Below are 22,209 nucleotides of genomic sequence, written 5' to 3'. Positions count from 1 at the left end.
TTTCAAAAAAAAAAAAGTGTTCTCAAAGTAACAAGTTCACAAAAAGAGATAAGCATTGAAGAGTCACCGGTTTTTTTCCATCATATTGTAAGTGGAACTCCTCATTAGAGATGTCTCCTCTTCTTTCTATAGCTCCATTGTCAAATGAAAAGCTTTCAAATGTAACATTGCATCGGTACCATCGCTTGTATAGAAATAAAGAATTGAACCCTGCATCATTTATGAAAAAATAAAAAATTGCCCAGCAATAAATGAGCTAAAGATACAGGAACCCAATGGAAGACAAAATATAAAGTAATCACATAAATAGTTAAATTTATCCATTTTTGCATTATTACAATCATCATATGCTAAATTAGTGAATTAAGATCAAAAACTCAAAATTTAAAACTTTTCACCTTCAAAATGAAGAGGCCTTCTGGAGATTTCTGAGGTGTCTTGTGTAAGACAAAGTCTGAAAAACGATAGTATATTAAATATGTGTCAACTGGTTGCTAGAAATTAGCAAAAAAATTAACCCAAGGATGGAGTTACTATTAATTGTAAGGTTCCTCCTTATATGAATATTCTATAGATTTAATACAAAAGAAAGAAAAATATCTAGTCCGTTATGAAATTCAAATACTTACTGTTCTAATGTAGTTTTCTTCCAGGAACCTTTGTAATGAAGAGGTCCTTCAAAGTTAATCAAACAAAACTTCATCCAAAGTGGTTCCTCATTGCAAAATATATATAGCACACTGTAAAGACAAATTTAACAGTTGCAAATCAGAAAGCAACCCTGACGATTCAATCTTACATGCATCCATGGACTGCTACATATAGAACTTCAAACTTCAGTTCATAGTACCTGTGTAAATAACTTAGAATTCCAGTCAAAAAATGTATATTAGGGAACTAGATAATAATTTTATGATTAGATTAAGAATAAGATGAAAATGTTGATACACCTAACAAAATGGCTGGAAAAAGCTTGTTTGAATTCATTATCAATTTGCTATGTCTAGTTGGTTAATCTTAAGAAGGTTTTCCGTAATTTCAGATCAATCCTGTACTCCAAGGTTCAGGCCAATAAATAAATTATTTCATGCATAATTCAAAAACTCAGACTTGGCAGGCCTAAAATTTTACTTGGATTTGAGACTCGGCAAAACTTTTAAAAATTTCCAAACACTAAAAAACACACAAAATTGTAAAATAATCTTAACAAACATGCATAAAACAGAATTTACAGAAGCCCTAAGTAGATTTTCCTCCATGTATAGATCAAAAACCAAATTTGATTCACATCATAGTGTCCTATGATTATAAATTACATATGCTTATAACATTTTACAAATTTCAACTAGAGAAAACATGGGCCCAAAACAATTTTCATTATTTGCTTTTTAAAACCAAAGCAGGCAATAAATAGTTTTTCCTTAATTTAAAGATCAAAAAGCAAGTTCAATTCACATTGATGTCATATGACAATAAAATACATCTCCATATTTCATCCACAAAAAATGTGGGCCCAAAGTGGAGTTCTAGGAGCCATAGCCTCCACTGGGATCTTGGGGCAGTGCCCCTCACAGGGGTCTAATGGCAAAGCCACTAGCAAGGTCAAGAGGCAAAACCTCTAGCAAGGTTGAGGGGCAACACTACTAGCAGAGTCAAGGAACAAAGCTTCCAAAAGAGTCAAGGGAAGCACCCCTCACGAGGTCGGAGGGCAGCTGCTATCAAGCCCAAATTAAGGCTTTAAAAAAATGAACTCTTCTTTTATTAAGTCAAAGCTTTTCTTGCAAACCTGAGAGTTATCGGCAAGTTATTAGGCATTTTTTGGCGAGTTACTTGCAGACCCTTGTCAAAGAGCATCACTCACATGTCAAGCAAGTGTGATTTCCTACATTATATTTATTCCTGCAACATAAAAATTTTCAATAATTATTTTAATTTTTTTTTAACTATTTTGGAGACTGGTATTTAATGAGAGATTCAGATTCGTTTGCCCTAACTTTCTTAAAAAGTGAACAAATTATTTTTTCATCCTATTTGGTGTTATGTGAAGTAAGCCCTTTCCATTTTCTCAGATTGGCTAAAAAAAAAAACACATTCATGAATTGCAGAATTTCAAGAGTTAATTTTTGTGTATTTTATAGTTGAAACTTGAAACTACCATTTCTACATACTGAAGTATTCACATTATATCCCTTTCCTCTAATCTTCAAGATTTAGTCAACTGATTTGAGAGCAGATTTCCAAGATCTATGCAATTTGTGGGTTTTCTTGCAGTTTCAATAATTTTTACTCTTATCTTCGCCATTTTAATAGATATTTGCTTTTTCTTTTTATTTCCTTCTCCATTTTCTCCTTTTCTCTTCCAGCATTCCTTATATTTTACTTTCATTTCTTTATCATGTTGCCACATACACGAGTCATAGGATATCTTATACCATACCATTCATTTTTACAACAGGTACCCATATATTCTAAATCAAAAAAATTATCAACAGTCGGGAGTGATGTCATACCCTTTTCCAATATTTGACACCCATCAATAAACCTTCCTCCACATTGTTGGTACAAAGTAACTGCCTCTCCTTGTATTGTTGGGCAACCTATCAAGTTATGGACTGCTCACCAAAGCCCGTTTGTGTAGGGTAATGGAGGTGGCAGTATCTCGTGTTCCTTTGTGAATTCAATCACAGTCTCATTGTATCATATAACCTCTCTGCAAACATAAAGCATTCTGCCATTAATATAGGTCACAATTGGACCTTCTCCATCCTCATAGGCAGACTCAGTCCATACTGCTTCCTTCTCACTTTCTCCTTTTGTTGTTTCTTCATCCAATTCATGGCTTACATAACTAGTTATTCTACCAGAATAGGGAGCACGCAATATCCAAGAGCCTTCATAAAACCTTATATCTGTAGTTGGTGGCCCAAACAAACAAGTAGTTAAATGTGGGTCTACCCTTGGTATAGCAATTCCTTCAATCTCCTCAATAAGTCACACTTCCATTATTGCTCCAAACTAATTGACAAGTTCCTCTGCATAGGTTGTCTGATCCACCATGTTGATTGCAACTAGAGTTTCTCTTCTCTCCTTACATAGTTTTAGCATTGAGCCGTTAATACTATCTTTCAATTGACTATTGTCCAAATTCTCTAACTTGATAGCCCCATTGTCACAAACTTCTCGGATTTTATAGTGTCCAAGCCATCTCGATTTGAATTTTCCCAATTTAATTTCGTTACGGACATTATATTTTAGAACTAACTATCTAGGCTGGAAATATTTTTTTGGAGATGTTTGTCATGCCATTACATTCTTCATTTTTGCATTACTTAGATTTCCCATTGGGCAGGCACCCTTTGTTCATCAAGTTTGTTCAACTAGAAGAATCATTCCTTTAAACTCTATATCACCTATTGATTCTCCACAACAATCCTTAGACTTGTTACCATGTATTATGTGGGGATCATTGCTTCCTGACCATACATTAATTGAAATGGTGTGTCCTGTCATCACCATGTACATTGTTTTGTATGCCCACAGAACGGTTGCAACTTCTCTTCCAAGTCTACTTCTTCAATGCCGCAAGACTTATGAATGATTGAAACAAGCACTTTGCTTGTGGACTCCACCTGTCCATTTACTCTCATGTAGTAGAGACTTGATAGGTTATGAAATATACAGAACTCCGTCATCATTAGACGAATGATGTGGTTCACAAAGTGTCCTCCACGATCACTGGTAATTTGTATGGGATGTCGTTCCTAGTGACAATTTTCTCATAGATGAACCTCGTCGTATTGATTGTCGTGTTGTCCAAAGGTGCTACGGCCTCAACCCATTTAGTCAAGTACTTTGTGCCTACAACAATGTATTGGCATCTATGTAGTTGGCTGACCTTGAGCAAACCAATGAAATCAAGTCCCCACCTCTCGAAGAGTTCCTATGTCTATGATGGGAACAATGGCATATAATCTGAAATCTTCCACATCCATGGACGGAGTGGGTCGCTACCTATGAGAGGGAGCTTTTAGAGGATTTCAATGCATTTTATGCCCTTACTTCAATGATTGAAATGATCTAGACATGTGAGAGGGTGTAAGTCCAGCTGATTTGTTTGGTTTTAATGTGTTTAAAGAGCTTAAGTATGACCACTATCAGTCTTCGAGTGTGAATATCTAGAGGGCTTCTAACCTTACACCTTAGAATTGTGAATTGAAGATGCTATTGGAGAAGATTGATCTTGAGAATTTTGTGGAGACAAAGATTGAAGCTTGTGTCGACTCTACTCAATTGATCAAACATAACAAAAAATCAGCCAAGGCAAAGCGAATCCACCTAGATTTGAGAGAAGGATACGACTATGGAAATGCACAATGCCTTGATCACTCTATACCAAAGTGTGAACATTTCTAGCAAGATGTTGCTATAGAACAAGCTCAATGCCACACACCTAAGTAATACAAACACCATGGTCAATTAGCTTATCAAGAACATTGTTCTTCAAGACCAACTCGCTGCTATCAAGGTGAAAAAGGAGAATGAATAGTTGTTTCCCATAGCTATAAATTGGTTCTCACCATCTTGAGATCCATTTCTTCAAGATCCTTGCATTCATGAAAAGCTTCCCACTTTTGAAAAGCTTTGGGACGATTTTATCCGATATGAAACTAGAATTGAGATTATAGAAATGCATCATGTCGTGATTAGTCTATACCAAAGTGTGAACATTTCCCACGAAATGTTACTATAGAACAAGCTCAATGCCACACTTGGAACAATACAATAATCATGGCCAATTATCTTATCAAGATTATAACGCTTCAAGATCAGCTCATTGCTATCAGGGTGAAAGTGGAGAATGAAGAGTTGATGCCCATAGCTAGAAGTTGGTTCTCACCATCTTGTGATCCATTTGTTCAAGATGTTTGCACTCATGAAAATCTTCCCACTTTTGAGAAGATTTGGAATAATTTTATCCAATAGGAAACTAGACTGGAGACTATTTATTCCAAAGTGGAAGAAAGTCAAAACTTAGTCCTCATTGGGAAGACAAAGAAAGGTGGTAAGAAAGGAGGACCTGAGAAGGTTCAAAATAAAAAGAGGATGACTATGTTTCTTCACAATAGAGGAAGAAAGACTTGAGCCATATCTTGTGTTTCAAATCCACAAGAATGGTCAAATGCTTCTTAGCTATGAAGAAATGGAAGGGCAAGTAACATAAGCAATTCGCAAGAATTGTCGAAGCTTCAATAATGGATGAGCTTTCATATTCAATCTTGAGACAACCTTCAACATGGTATTGTGCCTATCAACTAGGTTTCTAGTGTAGTATGGTATGGGGACAATAGAGCATCAAAAGTGTTACCAAACTCATTGAGACTCCCCTAGACTCAGCGAGTCATGAGGCCAGCCACCCTCGCCGAGTCTAGGAGACTCGGTAGTCGAGTCTTGCCAAACTCGTCAAGTCTGGTGGATTCACTAGACTCACCAAGTCTAGGCAAGTCTCGAACCAAAGACTCAACCACATGACTATGGGCAAAAAGAAAAAAAACATAAAAAACATGTTAACTTTTTTTAACTTATAATTGCCCCCTCCACCCTAGAAGCAACTGCAATTGTGCTATTTACATTCTAAATAGGTGTCCTGATAGGGTGTGGAAAGACAAGACTGCAAAAGAAGATTTCACAAGATAAACGTAATATTTCTCATTTTCTAGCAAAGTAGCCGGAAACTCCTTTGTCCCTCCCTGGGCACGTGTATCCCCATATCCGTTCCCGTATCTAAAACGGATACGTATTTGATACAGCCTGGATACACGTCGAATATTGTACCTACGTGCGCCCAAAAAACCTTGATTTCCAACCATGCTAGATACTATGTGATTTGATTTTTTCAAAATTTGACATAAATCTTCCTAAATTTAATTTTAAAATTCTTCATTCATGCATTTTTTAACAAAACATACACCAAATGAGAAAGACAAATGAAATATTTTTCTATTTCATTGACCCATTTTTTGGGTTATCTTCCAATACAACTCTACTATTTTTGCATATTGTAAAAATGTTAAATCAACTTATCATTATTTATGTAGCAATAATGTGTCTATATCACTTTTGAAGTAATGAAAATCTCCTCGAATAACTTAGAAAATATGTGTTAAATATATGTGTATGTGTTTTTTATGAATGAAGTATCCAGCTGCATCCGTATTGGGGGTCTTACAAAATGGTCGTATTTGTATTTGTGTCCATATCCGTGTCCATCCAACTTTGTTTTCTAGTATTTGGGGGTCTTGTCTACATTCATGTGCCAAAGGAGAAGAGGACAAAGCTTAGACCCTCCAACTTGAAGGGTATGTTTGTGGGATAAAATGAGACTTCCAAAGCTTACAAGATCAATGTTTCATCACAATGAACAATTGCAATGGGCTGATGTGAAATTTGATGAAGCTAATCAGTCCTCTAAGTCTTAGGAGCCTCCCATTAAGGTTTATGAAGGTGAACGGGTTGATGTTCCAAGTTTTGATCACCAAAATACAGAATTATCAATTGGAGATCACCCAAGTTCTAGTACAATAGTAGATACCTCAATGCTACCTAAAACAAAACTAGGAAGTTTAAAAGAATTACTCAAATATTGCCAAAGGTACAAGGACAAGCAGGAGCAACAAAAACTTCTTCCAAAGTGAGTCATCCATCTAAGAATTTTTTGAGTTATGTTGCTTTAATGTCTTCCATCATTGGTGTGGAACCTTCTAGTTTTCCTGGAGCAAATTTAGAGCAAATGTGGCAAGATGCCATGGCCAGAAGGAGTTTAACGCCATTATATTGAATGATGTTTGGGAGAATGTGCCAAGACCAAATGGAAAGTTGGTGATTGTCCAAATGGTTGAACAAGGTGAAGCATGCAACAGATGGCAATATAGAAAAGTACAAGACCAAATTTGTTGCATGAGGATTCTCTCAGAGAGAGGCCTTGACTATGATTAAAAAAAATCTCTAGTTGCAAGGTACACTTCTATTAGGGTAAATATGTCTCATGCATCTTATTTTGGTTTGAATTAATACTAGATGGATGTAACCACAGGTTTTCTTGAATACAATATAGAGGAAAGTATAACTAAATCAATGTAGAGAATTTTAAGTGAATGGGTGAGAGACCCATGTATGCAAGTTGAAGAAGGCCTTTCATGGGCTGTAGCAAGCATTATATGCTTGGTACTCAAGGATTGATGAATGCTTGTTGAAGTTGAGCTTCATCAAAATTGCTAGAAATACTAATCTTTAATATCCATTCGATATAAATGTTTTTTTAGTTTGAGTCCTATATGTAGATCACCTGATACTTCATGTAGCAAAGAGAAGCTCCTAGGATGGTGCAAGGGGGAGTTGGCCTCCAAGTTTAATATGGACATCAACTTTATGCACTATCTTTTAGGTCTTAAGATGTGGCAAAGGTAAAACTAAGTTCTTCCTTGGTCAAGGTAAATACACAATAGAGATTCTAGAAAGATTTTACTTGATGGACTATACGCCCCTATCTACTCCCAATATTTTGAATCTAAAGTTGACTAGAAATTCAAATTCAAATTTGGTGGATTTTTTGGTGTATAGACAATTGATGGGTTCCCTCATGTATTTAGCAAATTCACAACCAAATATTTGTTTTGTATAGAATACATTGAGCCATATCATAGTTGAGCCAAGGAAAATTCACTAGACTATTGCAAAGCATGTGCTCTAATACTTCAAAGGCACACTTCATTATGGTTTGACGTATTTTAAAGATGGAGAGTTGGTGTTGCATGACTTTAGGGATTCATAGATTGCTTTATTGCTTTTTTATCAATTAGCAAAGATCAATTGAACAAAGTGGATAAAAAAGCAATCAAAACATCATCAATCATCAAATGTGTTTTTAAGGAATCAATCAATCTATCAAATCAATCAATTCGTCATTGAAGCATCACTCTATCAAAACAACATTCGTTGAATCACTCACTCATTCAAATATCAATCATTCAACAACAATCCATCAATCAAGGAAACAATTGAATTAGTATCCGTGCTCATAAAGAGCAGATCGATCCATAACATATCAGCCAATACAAGCAATTACAACAATCTATCAAGAAGATACACCCAGATCAGACGTGTGAGAGCAGCAGACCCCTAACCATTTCAAATCTGTTATAACAAGCATCTAATAATCTTAATAATTGCTCTTGTTGTATGTATTTAGCCTATGCATTATTTGTCAACATTTATCTCTTCTACATGTATGTACGTATGTACATATGTATGTATGTATGTACGTACGTATGTATGTATGTAAAATGCATATGTTTGTTTATGTATGAATGTATGTATATAAAATGCATATGTTTGTTAATAAATCTATTTGTATCATTGGTTGTGGTTGTGGGATCTAAATTCCAAACTCATTATTTTGAGGCTAAGTTGTCAGTCCTGTTGGTTCCCAAAACCACAGATTGGAAATCCTAGAGCTTTGCCAACTCTCCTACTGATTTCCCAATCAGCCTTGGCCAACAAACAGGAATGGTCAAAGACCAAATTCCTCTGCACTTTAGGCTAGACCTAGGTGGGTATACCTCAATCTCCAAAGCACAAAGAGATTTCTTTATAGTGAATTTAAACTTAACAGATTAGTTGTTTACAAGAATGGCAAAATATTTCCTGCAACTATGCTTTATTATGTGCTTTTAACTTGCTTTAATCTGAAAACTTGAATATAATTGACAATGAATAAAAACTTATAAAAGAATGTTGTTGGAACCTTGAGTGATTATGAAAAAACAATGCTAGTAGAAACTAGTAATATGTTTCTCTGGTGAGGACTTTCTGCACACCAAATTTACTCACAGAAAACTAATAACAAACCAGTGCCTTATCTGACAATTTACATGTTACTTAGTGGACAAATATTTGTGGTCCTTGGAGACAGTTTGATAAAACTCACAAGTATGCAAGACTATCACTGCAATGACTTCAATGTATGTTATAAGAACAACAAAAACAATTATGTTATCTATATAACAACAAGTGATAAAATACTACAACAAACCTTATTCAGATTTAACCAAAGGATTTTAGCTCATCAACATCATATAACATGAAACGATCTGAAGATAAAGACAGCAAATCTTGTATATTAATTTTTGGAATAATGGGCATACAAAAACTACAGACTCACAGGTACTTCATGATACACTTGCTTGCACAAAATGAATCTTCATTTCTACAGACCTATTTTACATAGCACTGCTAGTTCCAACAGACAATCTGAAAAATATCAGTTTTTTCTATATTAATTTTTTTTGTGTGTTCCCCCTCGGTCTTGATTTCCCTTTTATAATTTTAAGAGAGCATTTCAGACCGTTACATCCTTTTGAACCAAGGAATTATTTAATTACCCTAAATTACAAAACATGCACTTTGATTCTTAATTTATATTTGTAGAGTAAATTTCAAATAAATTAAAATATTTTGTCCTTTTAATCTTCATACTTAAACAATATTGTCCATGTCCTGGCAACTTCCTGCTCATGAGCGATACCCTTCTGAAATGATTTTATTTTTCTCAAAATAATTATTCCCTTTCATTAACAAAAGCCTTCGCATTATAATCACCTTCATGTAATCATTTTCATCATTGGGATAAAATATTATTACCTCAATAATCTTCCACCTTGGAATAATATTCTTATTTTTAACTCGGCAAAGTAAACATTCCTCTTTTCTTCGTGTTCTCACCGGGCCCCACTCCTCTTTATCTTATTTCTCATTATATTGTTCATTTCTTATCGGGGTAACATATACTATAAGGATAATATTTTAATTCTATTCCGACAGTACAAAGTTATGCCGATAAGCTTTCTTTTCCTCTTAAATCAATTAACATATTCTTTCCACTTTACCATAAAAATATTTATGCTTGTCCTGCAAAGTTATTTACCCTTTCACAATGAAATGGAAAAACTTCACCCATCTTTTCACTAATTAAGTTATTATTCCCACCCCATTTCAACTCTATGAGGTTTCCCTAAAATATTTATACTTTCCATATGAAATCATCTAACCCTAAGTGAAAACATTTTACTCATCTTCACTGTTTTGTCAAGGTAATTTCTCATGAAGATTTCACCTTCCATTTTTAGTTTTCATGTTTACTTAACTTGTCAAACTAATTAAAGATGATTCATCTTTATTTAATATTTCCCTTCAAGTCTTGTAAAATTTTTAAGCAAATACTTTGGGTAGAAAAATTCTATCTTTCTCAAATCTTTGAAAACTATTACCTCTTATATCTTTAATATTTTCCTCCATCTTCAATTCAGAGGTTTTATCAGATTCTTATTTGATAATTCTTTGTGCTGAAAACTAATTTTGATAAAATGTCCATAACATTTTTGTTTCTTAACAAAATTAAGAATTTCAAAATATTCTGGAAAGCTGGAACCGAGGAGCAACTAACCGAAAAAACCATTTTGACAAATTTATTTTCATGAATGAGCAGCTCTTATCACAATATGACGCGTTTTTTTTAAATCACACGCATTTTGCATATAGTGTAATCACAACAATCCATGAGATCACATTTCTTATAAATATTACTTCTACATTTCACACATCATGTATATTTCGACATTTTGCATCCATATCTGTCAATTGTATTCGATTTGAAGGTTCCAAAAAGAATTTTTTAACAAATTCATTCGCTGCCTATCCTACAATCATTGCATTCCATGGGATCAAATTCGAGGCATGTTCAAAGGCAATTGGCATGCCATGAGACCACGCAGTGTGTCTATGCTTCCACATTTTGTATCCTCGCAACGACAACATTAAATAATTATCCTCGATTATGCTTTGAATTCATTGTTTCAAAATGTTTGAATTTTATAGTAAAGGTTGTAGATTTCAATCCTTTATATGTCGATTGCATTTGCTTGAAATTTTGTAAAGGCTTTTATCAAATCTGTTTCAAGCATATTCCTGCAATAATTGTGCTTCATGGATTCCCACTTCTCTGAGGCATTCCACTTTGCAAAGAATATTTAACTTTCTGCCTACTATAAGTCTTGACTTATTTTTTAAATCTAGCTCTGATAATGAATTATCATACCAGAATAAATAAAGTTAAAAATCACCTGCATTCTTAGATACTATATGCTGGGCTCTACCCTCGTGGGAGCCGCATTTACTCCCACATATAGTAAACATTTGGTTTCAATAATGTCAAATATATTAATTTGAATTATCAATTTTCATAAAGAAGATGTCTTTCATTAATGAACTTGTAATAGTACTAACCTCATCTGATGATCAAACAAACCATTTTTCTCGAACCAACGCTCCACACCTTGCTCTGACTTATTTTGCCAAATAATTCACATGAGGTCACGAAAGTTGGCTATCATGTAGACATTTAACCAAAGATTGCAATGCAGCTGATGGCTCCGAGAAATTCCTTCCGATGTGAAAGATATTGACTTTCAAGGTGAGCTCCGCAATTGATTTCAACCTTGTGCAAGTCTTAGATTTGCATAAATTGCGTTTGGTTTAAGACTCAGAAAAATATCAAATGGATTGTTGAGGGCTTGGGTATTTGCACAGGAGTTAATAATCATACTAACAATTGCATGGATCAATTGGTTTGGCCCAAGGGTGATCTGGGTGAGGAATATTAATTTCAACAGAAGGCTACTTTAGTGAGTTTTGCAATGTGCAAGTGATTGAAATGAAGAAATTAGAAATGGAATTGACTTTGGAAAAATAGCAGATGGTATCCTAGGATCCTGCAAATTGGTATGGGGATACTTTATTAATAGGAGAATTCACTGAGACGATCAATTTAGCATGAAGGCTTACTGATATAATGATATTGAATCCCGAAAATGCCTACTTAGAAAGGTTATGAAACTCAGGCTTATGTACACCCTAAATTTTGTCACTTCAAATCTGACCTTTGGAAGCTGAGAATGGGTAATCATGCTTATTTATAAGTGGTAAACCTAATTGCAAGGTCAAATAGCTCGTCAAGACCAAGATCTATGAGTGCACTTTTAGGGACTTTCACTGAATTTTCACATTTAGGAACCCCTAAAATTCCGAAAATTTAGGGTTCCAACAAGTCCCACTTCGGATTCAAATTTGGGTTCGAGATTTGGGATCGTGTGTTCGTTCAAAAAAAAATTGGGGTGGGTTCGAGTTCGCTTTGGGTTTGTCCATACAAAAACATATAAAAATAAAAAAATATATACATATATGCAGTAGCAAATAAGTTCATAATACACCACTATCAACTATGCTAATAGTAAAGTAACATAGCATAATAGACCACCATATATATTAAAGTTTTAGTCCAAAAAACATAGCAAAATGTTGTGGCGATTTGGGAAGTTGGAGATCTTGTTCTAGTTCCCAAAGCTATTGTTCTGTTCCTGGAGGGTGTTGTCTGTTCTTGCCTCTTTCATTTCTTCACCCTTTCTTGCTTATTGTTCTCTCTAAGGGGACGATTGAGGGGATTGGTCCCCCTGGTGCTGTTTGAAGTACCTTCTCTGTAGGCAGTAATGAATGTCTATCTTTTTTGGCCCTTTTGTTGGCTTCCCCCTTATTTTTTGGCTTTTGCCTCAACATCTCTAGTTTTCTTTGGTTCTTCCTATAGAGGTGGCCCTATCTTCTTTAGAGGTGAAGATAGATGGTGTTGGAGATGATCTATCTTCTATTGAGGTGGAGGTGGATGTTGTGGTTGAGGCTGGGAAATGTTGTTGGGGAGCTGATGATGTACTGTCTCTTGGCTGGTTGGGAATTGAAATTGGTCTTTCTACTGATTTCTTTTTTTATCTCCTATGGAGGTGGAGAGATTGGAGGGTATGATATTCTCAGTGTTGTTCATCATCAAGCTTAAGGTTATGGGAGCCTTGTTCAAACCCATTATTAAGGTTAAGGGAGCCTAGAAAACCCCTATGGTCATGGTTATTTGAGTTTTTAGGAGATTGGCTTCGGCCTTCTTATTTTTTCAGCTAGTTCTTCAATGATTTCAATTTGATGTCAGGCTGATGGTAGACTGCTGGTTGTCTATGTTGTATTTTATAGCAGCTTTCTTCTTTGGGTTCCAGATCCATGAAAAATCCGAGGATTTTAGGTTCCTTCAAAACTTGTTGTACAGGGTTTTGGGTCCCCTCAAAACCTATTTGTTCCTTAATCAAAAACATAGCAAAATGCCAAAATACACCACCATATCAATGTTTTTGTTCAGAAATAATAACGTCAATATTAACAATCAGCGATCACTAATCAAATATCATGAAAAGTCATCAAACATATCATCATCATCCTGCTGTGGCAAATTCACAAATGCACAAATGAGATATGTTTCACCTTTTTGGCCTTTTAAGTGGTCTATTTTAGGATCGAAGGGTCGAGTTGAACAAAATAGACCAATAAAGAACTTTAAAAAAATCAAAAAAATGTCTTAAATCGATCAAATTCTTCCTGGGTTTTGGTGCTGAGGTCAAAATTCGCTGCAAATTCTTCCAAATTCTCCCAAAGTCCTTCACAACAAACCCACAGGCAAACTATAGAACCCTAGCCATATTTGGGTCGGACCGCATCCAGACCAAAACCCTGGGCTACCAGGGAAGAATCTAGCAACTTAGTTTTAAGGCGATATTTTACTTGGTAAAGATATAACCCTAACCCTAACTTGTTGCAATTCTGATTCTAGGGTAAATTTGGAAGGGGACATTACATACTTGAGTATGTTCTGTTGGATTCACAAGTTTTAGATATGTTGACAAAGCCCTAGCTAAGGGAAAGGTTAAGAATCCAAGAGAGAGATTTGGTTTGGTAGAGTACACTTCCCTCACAAAGAGTTTTCACCATGAGCTGGTGAGTTAGTGTTCTTGTAGTGATAGCACAAGAGTGACAGCAACAAATCTAGAACTATGTGAAGATAAAAGATCAACATGGAGAGGACGTAGTAATATAGGAGAATAAGGCCCAACTTTTAAGGGAATCTTCTTTGATATTAGTGTCCAATTAACTATTTAAGACTTAGTGATTCATGGATGTAACTTATCTCAATTGCGTTGTTTGGGAGTTATTGGTTGTTAGACTAGATTGATTGACTTGTTAAACTAGTTGATTGATCACTCAATCTAATTGTCACTCTAGTAGGTTGTAATCATTACTTGACACCTCTTCTAGTTTATCTTAATTAAATTCTTAGTGCACTTGTCTAATTAAAGGTCATATATTCTAATTTTAATTATGATGAATATAGAGTATCTTTTACAAATATAATCATTTCCAATGCAGTGTATTTATTTTCAAACTCTCAGTACCATGTATTCTCAATTCACGTTTTCAGCAATACACATTTGTACATTAGCATAGTCAGGGATTATTGTTTTGATTGAATTTTTTTTTTAAGCCACCTACATTTAGGACTAAATTTTCCATATGCAGAATCTATTTACTATGGTCTGAAAATGAACAGATACTTAGCTCAAAATCCAATTATGGGAATATATTGTGGCAGAAGTCATAAACAAAATTTATCAAGGTTCAAAAAGTCTAAGGCTTGCTCAAATGAAGATTTCAAATTTCACAAAGTTGCTCTGGTTCACTTTTGCATTTGTGGACCTAATCTCTACGTGTAGATTTGAAATTGATGCGCAAATCTAAATTGTCACTCATAAGACTAATCTGGCAAATGTCAACTATTGTAAATTGTTTTCCTTGTTATTTTGATATCTAGATTTGTGTAAGGACTAGTTGTTGTGAGGAAGACTTTTGGAAATGTGTTGAATTGTGAGGGTCAAATACTCCTCAATTAGACTCCAAGTTGGACCAGCTTTATGGCTCTAAGCAAAAGGGTCTGAAAACAGCAAACAAGATGATTTCACAAGAAAAAATATAGAATTGATTCTTCTTTAAGCTATTTGATCCAAAAGTTCTGTTCACATTCCCACGTGATTTTAAATGAGTGAATGAATGTCTTTCAATACAACAACCAAGCACATATAGCAACAAAGACATGTGCTTAGTCAGCTCAGAATGGCCAGTAGGAAGGAGTCAATAGGATTAAATATTAATTTAAATTCAGGATAAAAATCTATGACTAGCGATCTAGGTAAAGTTTAATCCCAAATCTGATCTAAAGTGACAAATGGGGGATTCAAGAATTAAGACCAAATCTTTTGGGAATAAGTGATGATGGGATTAGGACATGGGGATGTCATGAGATGAATCCATGCAAAAATGCGCCACTTGTAAACTTGTTATTTTCTTTGGGACACTAATGAAAGCGGTCACAAAGCATAAGGGAAAAAGTATCGGATATGCAATTCTCCCCACTAAAATTTGTTTTTAATTTAGGTGCAACCCATGCGGTAGCATAACATTTTCTATTAAGTGGGATGTTTGAAACTTTTAAGGATTATTTTGAATTTTGAATTTATTAATTTAGGACTTGTTCAATCATTAATCATTTTGGGAGGTTCTTTGGTATTGTTACTCTTTTTATGTAGCACTAATCTCTACAATCGTACCACATTACTTACATCTTGATGATGGATCATAGAGTGTGATCTCATAAAAGTCTAATACATAGTTCCTTCTAGAAGCTTTATTTAGAACTAATGAATAATTCACACAAAAAAACAATTATGGAAGTTTGCAATGTGTGCTTTACCTTGACAATATACACTACGACCTAGTGGACCAAACCCAGTTGCCACTTACAGTTCTAATGAAAAAATGGGTTTGAACTAAAAAACAGGGATTATGTTGTTTCAGAGATTAAAAAATGTTTTAAGGTTTTTACTGCATTTTCTGGAATTATTATATTTTGTATATTATCATTGAAAATTTACAAATCATATAACTTTCTATATGTCATAGATTCACACACTAGAACATAATTTCTTCGTGTTTCTCAACGTATTACATCCTTCAAACAGAATATTAAGTATGAAATATACAGAATAAGATCTGTAAAACATCATAACAAGAAACTGACTAAACGAAATTCCATCTGAGAGCTCAAGGTGACAGATCAAAACACGGATTTAGTATTGACAAATATTGAAATAGTAACTAGAAAGGGGACAGTAGTAATCTTTTTACTTTTTCTAACGTTTTTTCCAAATTTGGCCAGCCATTTGTTGCAGGCCAGAAACAGCACAAAAAACAGTTTTTCAAGGAGGTGGGATTCCACATGTTCCATTTTGGGCAACACAGTTATCAACATTTATGCTTTAACAGCAACTGGACCACTCAGCTCAAAGAAAAAGGTCTCAAGTTTTGTGTGCTTCAGAAAATGCCAATTTAATTGGTACCGATGCGAACCTATCTGTAGCTTTTCAATGCTTGAAGATAAGAAGAGTGGACAAAACTGAATGGGTTTCGATTCTTCTTGCTTATTTAGCATGGCGATGAGATCAATTTTCACGAAACCGTAAAAAACGCGGAGCGTAGATATAAAGCAAATATATGTAACCTGCTGAGAGTAGCCAATTTGGCAACATCGCGAGGAGAAAGGGCTTCTAAAATGAGGCAGATGATTTCATCAGGTAGGATTTGCAGAGTTCCGAGCGCGTCGGGACGACGGTCTCGTGGGTAGTGCAAGTGCTGCTCCTCCATCACCGTCTGCTTGTAAAACACGCCTCCGCCGGAAAGGACACGAAGCAGCAAATTTTTTATTCAAGATTTAGTACTTGCCTTTTAATGTATAACATATTAATAATTATATTTTAATTATGGTATGTAAAGGTTTTGTTGATCAAGAAAATATATAATTACATTTTAGTTGCATTAACTCTAATAATAATATTAACCATAACCTTATTATTAATTAAACCCTAATCTTATAATCCCATTTTAAATCTTAGGCACACCAACTCCAATTCTAATTGAACTCTATTATTAACTCTAACCCTAAAATAATATAAGATAGTATATTATAAAAGATAATATAATTAACAATTTTCTATTGTAATAATTAAAATTGCATTGTTATTAATATACTATTTTATATTATTAGTACTTGCCATTAGCAAATATTATTGTAATGAGTTTTTCTTTTTTACAGTTAACTAGTTATTAAAAAATTTAATTTGAACCAATTACAAACAAGGTTTTATTTTTGTTTTTAAAAATATTTTTATTTTTTAAAGTTATTTGTGCAATTTTTAAGTTTACATATTATAAAAATTATTTTTTTTATCCTGATTAGCCAGTGTTATGTGACAATGTAATTTTTATAATATAAAAATTTGTAATTTTTTATTAATCATTAATTTTTTCTGGTAGCTCAATACCAAGCATATCAGTAGTTTGGTGTTAAATATTTAAATTAATTAGTTTTATTGATGTTTTTTATAAAAATATTATCATATAAAATTTATTTAAACTAAAAAGTCATGACAATTAATCTTGAACTACTTACTTGATAACAAAATTAATATAAAAAATAATAATAAATCAATTTATTATTGTAAAACATAAGCGAGAAGGTCTCGCCAAAATGAAATACTAAACTCTTCAAAATTTATACAAGTACCTTTAACATTGATAAAATTGTTAAATATCTTGCTAACAATATTTTAAACTATCTTTTATGCATATTTGTAACATTGATAAAATTGCTAACTATCTTACAACTCAAATTATTTAAGATTTCAATTACACTCAATTAAAAAATTAACAAAGGCAAGTACTCGCCACTATGTGACACTTGTTATTAAATTATTATTAGTATATTATCATTTTTATATTATTAAATTATAGTTACTATATTGTTACTTTAATTTGTATTATTATATTATTATGAAAATATAAATATTAAAGTTGTTTTTTTAATAATTTTCTCTTAAATATATACATGTTGAAGATAAATTCAAAAATATGTCAAAATATATTATAGTGTAAAAAATTAATGTTATTTATAATGTCAAATATAAATTAAAAATAAGACCTTTTAATGAATAATAATAATAATAATAGCAATCTAAAAAAATCACTCAATCAAACAATTAATAGTTTTATTAATATATAAACAATAAACAATTAATAATCTATCCCCTCCCGAAAGTTTAAGGAAAAGGGACATCAAACTTTTCCTAAATTTACCTATATTTCCGGCTATATAGTTTCCACTGAATCCATTTATTTTGGATTTCCTAAAAATCCGCTCTATAACAGCTAAATTGTATTTAGCCAATAAGTGTATAGAAAAATAATTTTTGTAATTTATAATGTTAAAAATTATACAACTAAAATTTGGTAAATAGAAAGATTGAAGAAATTAAAAGTTAAAACTTGTTTGTGATTGGTTCACATTAACTTTTTTAATAACTAGTTAACTGGAAAAACAAAAAACTCATTACAATAGTATTGCATAACGGCAAGTACTAATAAATTTGAAGAAGATAGAAATCAATTAACAAACAATAAGGTAACCACTCCCCTTCAATTTTCTCTATACAGATATTACAATGTATCTTTAATTAAAATTATTAATTAATTTAAAAAATTTGAATAAATAGAATATAATTATTTTTTTATTTTAAATTAATTAAATATTCTGATCAATGATACATTTTGATCCACACTAATCTCTAGTTGAAGCTTGTTTTGGATTCTTTGCCACCAACTTTTATGATGTTTATTTGGATGGTCAAGGGAAGTGTTACAAAAGGAGCATACAAAAATAGAAAAAGATAATTGATTCCCTAAAAACATCACACAAATAAAAGAAGTGTAAGAATTTAAGAAGATTTAAGTGTTGTTATGATTAATATTAGGTGGGGCACAATTTTTATATTAGCAATAAAATGTCGATATATTTGAATAAAGAGAAATTTCAAGATAGTTCAAGGAAGTTTAAATTTTTGAGATATAATTATTTTGTGATTATAAAATAGGTAGGTTAAAATGTAAATATGAAATATATGAAAATCTTCTAAATCGTTAATGTTGGTAAGTTGAAGATGTTTGAGCCTTCTTTGTTGGATGAATATGGTGATGGTTTCTAAATGTCGATGGTTTTGTACCCAAAGATTTAGAAGAATCAAGTTTTGAGTTTGTCTTTAAAAAGAAGGTGCAATAGATCTAGTGTGGTGAGCATGAAATATGGTTAATAGATCAAAAATAAAAATAAAAATCTAACAAGGAAAAATAGGTTTCCAAATAAAAAGTGGCAAGAATGGTGGAAGAATGTTCCCATATTTCATTAATCCTTAAAGCTTTCAAGGATCAAAATCTTTCTAGCAAGTAGGGCATGATATAAAAATTATATCACTAAAGCTACTCCAATGGTGTCATGTGGAAAGTTCATCTTAGGAATTGCAATTAGGAGACCTTTTCCCCATCACCAAAAACAGCAATTTATGATGCATGATTGTTTGTGAACTAAATTAAAGGTTGTATGAATGCTCCAAAGAATCTTTGTATTATTTCATTTAAATTTGCAAATGTTAAAAATGATCAAAAAAACAATTTTATTGAATTTGTCACTTTCCATGGGCAAAAAATCCACTAAAACATCACAACAAACACACTTCTACCATGGGAAATACTCAAACCCTAGCTATGAATGGTCAATCATCTTGATCAACTCTTAAATGTCATGACAAATATTTATTGTCAAAAGCAATCAACGAGTTCTAATATGATCAATGGGTGGCATTCCAAGGGTTTTCATGTTGAATCGGTTCATTTAGCATTTTTTTATCTTAAAGGGTAGAGGGATATTATTACTAATACAAATACCTATGCTTTGGGTTGGTTGGATAACCTTCCTTTTATACTCAATTATGTATGTAAATAGGGAACTAAGGGTTTGTGTGATGTAAGATGGGGGAATATGAGTCAAGAAGCTTCACATTGATGTCAAAGCTTCAATAAGCATGAAAAAATGCAACACTTGTGTTTGGTACCTACTATAGTGATTGAGATGCTTTTAGCATACTCTTCTTTGAGTTTTTTTGGCCAAATTAGGTTTCTCTAGATGAAACTTTATATCTTATGTTTTATATTACGTGTTTGATATGTAATTTTTTATTTTCATGTTGATATAGGTTGTTGATCGTATTAATATTATTTTTACAATAGAATTTAAATTATTAATAATATTAATTAAAGACTATGAAATTAAGTTGCCATAGAAATCCATTGATGGTAAGCGCATGAGGACTAACCTTAGTGCTTGTGTATTGGTCAATCTTTGATAGAATGAGAAATGTGTTGTTCTTTGTCGTAGTTCAAACCTATATGTGTAGCCCTCATCCCTACATTCATGACCCTAAACATATTGTGTAGCTTTGAACCTAAAATTATGACCTTGAAATTGGATTCTCATTATTTAGTAACATTGTATCATGTAAATTTCTATACTATAAGATGCTAAAAGTGCCTATAGAAACTATTATTATGTGGGGGAATCCATGTCTTGTCTCAATTATATTTATTCCTTATAAGACCAATATAGTTTGATGTTTGATCAAGTTTAGAGATAAGATAAACAAAATGCCTATGTATTTTTCGTACTTGTAAATGATGATGCAATTTTTTGTATGATAAAAATTATAATACTATGTAAGTTAAACAATAATCTAAATGGTTTTGAAAATTGTCCTTTATATAACATCTCAATATTCTTATTCAAATATATAGCACATGGGTAAGTAGGCAACTACTAGCTAGAGTCAAATTAGCTTTAGCACATAATCAATTTAAATTTTAAAAAACAAGGATCAAGGTCACGATTATAGTCCTCAACCGAGGTTAACACCATAATTATAGTCCTAAATGAAGGTTAAGGCCATACTTGTGATCTTGAACCAAGTTTAGGGATGCACTTGTGATCATGACATGTGTATAAGAACAAAAACAGTAAAGATGGGATAACATTCATTAGGGAATCAGACTTAGGTTCAAATTAGGTTTAGGTTGAATGTTAAATATAGTATATAAATATTCAATTTGAGAAATGAAAAAAAATTATGACACTTCATCAAATCTATTATGTGATCATCTACTTGTATGACATCCATATCCTATTAGGTGGGGCATGTGTAGCATGTAGCATGTATCATGCATTCTAACCACCCTATGCTTACACAGAGTTACAAGAAAACTTCAGTAATTATATCTTTGGCACAACATAAATCCAGTATCAATAAAACATGTATATATAGAGGAAATTAAGGTGATTCAAGACTAGCCAACTTTATGTAGCATCATTAAATTACATAACTTTCTCAAATTTGTGCATTCCTATCACATGCTTGTTCTTGAATTCCCACACTCTTGACCACACAACCAAATCAAGCATTACATAGTGTATCGGTGGTAAAATTAGAGTTTTACCAATTAAGATAATAAAACCACTAATCTTACCTAGCTAACCATTACATTAAAAGACGGGGATAAAATCAATATATCTAGTTGCAATTTAATTAGGAGAAGGGTTGAAACACTAATTAAATTTACCTATTTGTTGTCTCCCCCTTTTGAGTTGGAATTTGATTTGAATTGTAAATTTCAGGGAAAATCAATGGATAATTGAAACAAAATAGTAGTAAATAGAGTGCTACATATGTTAGACAGAGCCACAAACAAAGATCTGATAAAAAGAATAGGATCATAACTTGTTGTTGAAAATTCGGGCTGAATTATTGGAACTAGGATGGTAGGTCACCCTGGCCTTGTAACTTTCTAACAGGCAAATGGCATCTTTTCTTGATTAGGAATACACATTAGATCCATTGTCAAAAGATCAAGCAAAATTCTTGGGACTGGGGTGGTAGGTCGCCCTAGTCCTTCACTTTTCGCTCCTTCAAAATATGAACTTGTTCATTGTCTTCAATTATGTTGTCATCTTTGACCACAACTCTTGAATCAATTTCATGCACACATAGAGAGACAAAAGGTGTTGCTTATAGGGTTTTGTCTTAGGTCAAACCTCAATTTAGGAATTAACCTTGAAATTGAAATGATGATAGTAAAGGATATAGAATTCAATTGTAGCAAGATGCTTTCCTTTTGAGCAAAAGTCTAGATTTGAAATTGATTGCTTGTAATTGAAGTGTATACCTTGATGTAGCTCACTTGAATTCTCACATAAGGGTTTTAGGATGTCATGTAGAATGTCTTCATTAAAGTTTGATCATGGAT

General features: G+C 32.9%; 1 protein-coding gene across 2 annotated transcripts in view; it reads right to left on the bottom strand.

Annotated features, from left to right (window-relative positions):
• The window catches only part of LOC131063764 (lysine-specific demethylase JMJ21), a 191,833-nt gene extending 175,095 nt beyond the window's left edge, over nucleotides 1-16,738 (bottom strand). For both annotated transcript variants that reach the window (XM_057997678.2, XM_057997679.2), the window contains exons 1-4: nucleotides 16,532-16,738; nucleotides 630-740; nucleotides 399-454; nucleotides 68-210 (exon numbers count right to left, since the gene is read on the bottom strand). In XM_057997678.2, coding sequence (XP_057853661.2) covers nucleotides 68-210; nucleotides 399-454; nucleotides 630-740; nucleotides 16,532-16,674 — 453 coding nt within the window. In that variant the 5' untranslated portion in view covers nucleotides 16,675-16,738. The remainder of the gene's footprint in view (nucleotides 1-67; nucleotides 211-398; nucleotides 455-629; nucleotides 741-16,531) is intronic.
• Between the last annotated feature and the right edge of the window lie 5,471 nt (nucleotides 16,739-22,209).

Source organism: Cryptomeria japonica, chromosome 5 (genome assembly GCF_030272615.1).
Source record: "Cryptomeria japonica chromosome 5, Sugi_1.0, whole genome shotgun sequence".
Taxonomy (NCBI): Eukaryota; Viridiplantae; Streptophyta; class Pinopsida; order Cupressales; family Cupressaceae; genus Cryptomeria; species Cryptomeria japonica.
Note: the sequence above shows the minus strand (reverse complement) of the source record. Positions and strands in the feature narration are given on the sequence as shown.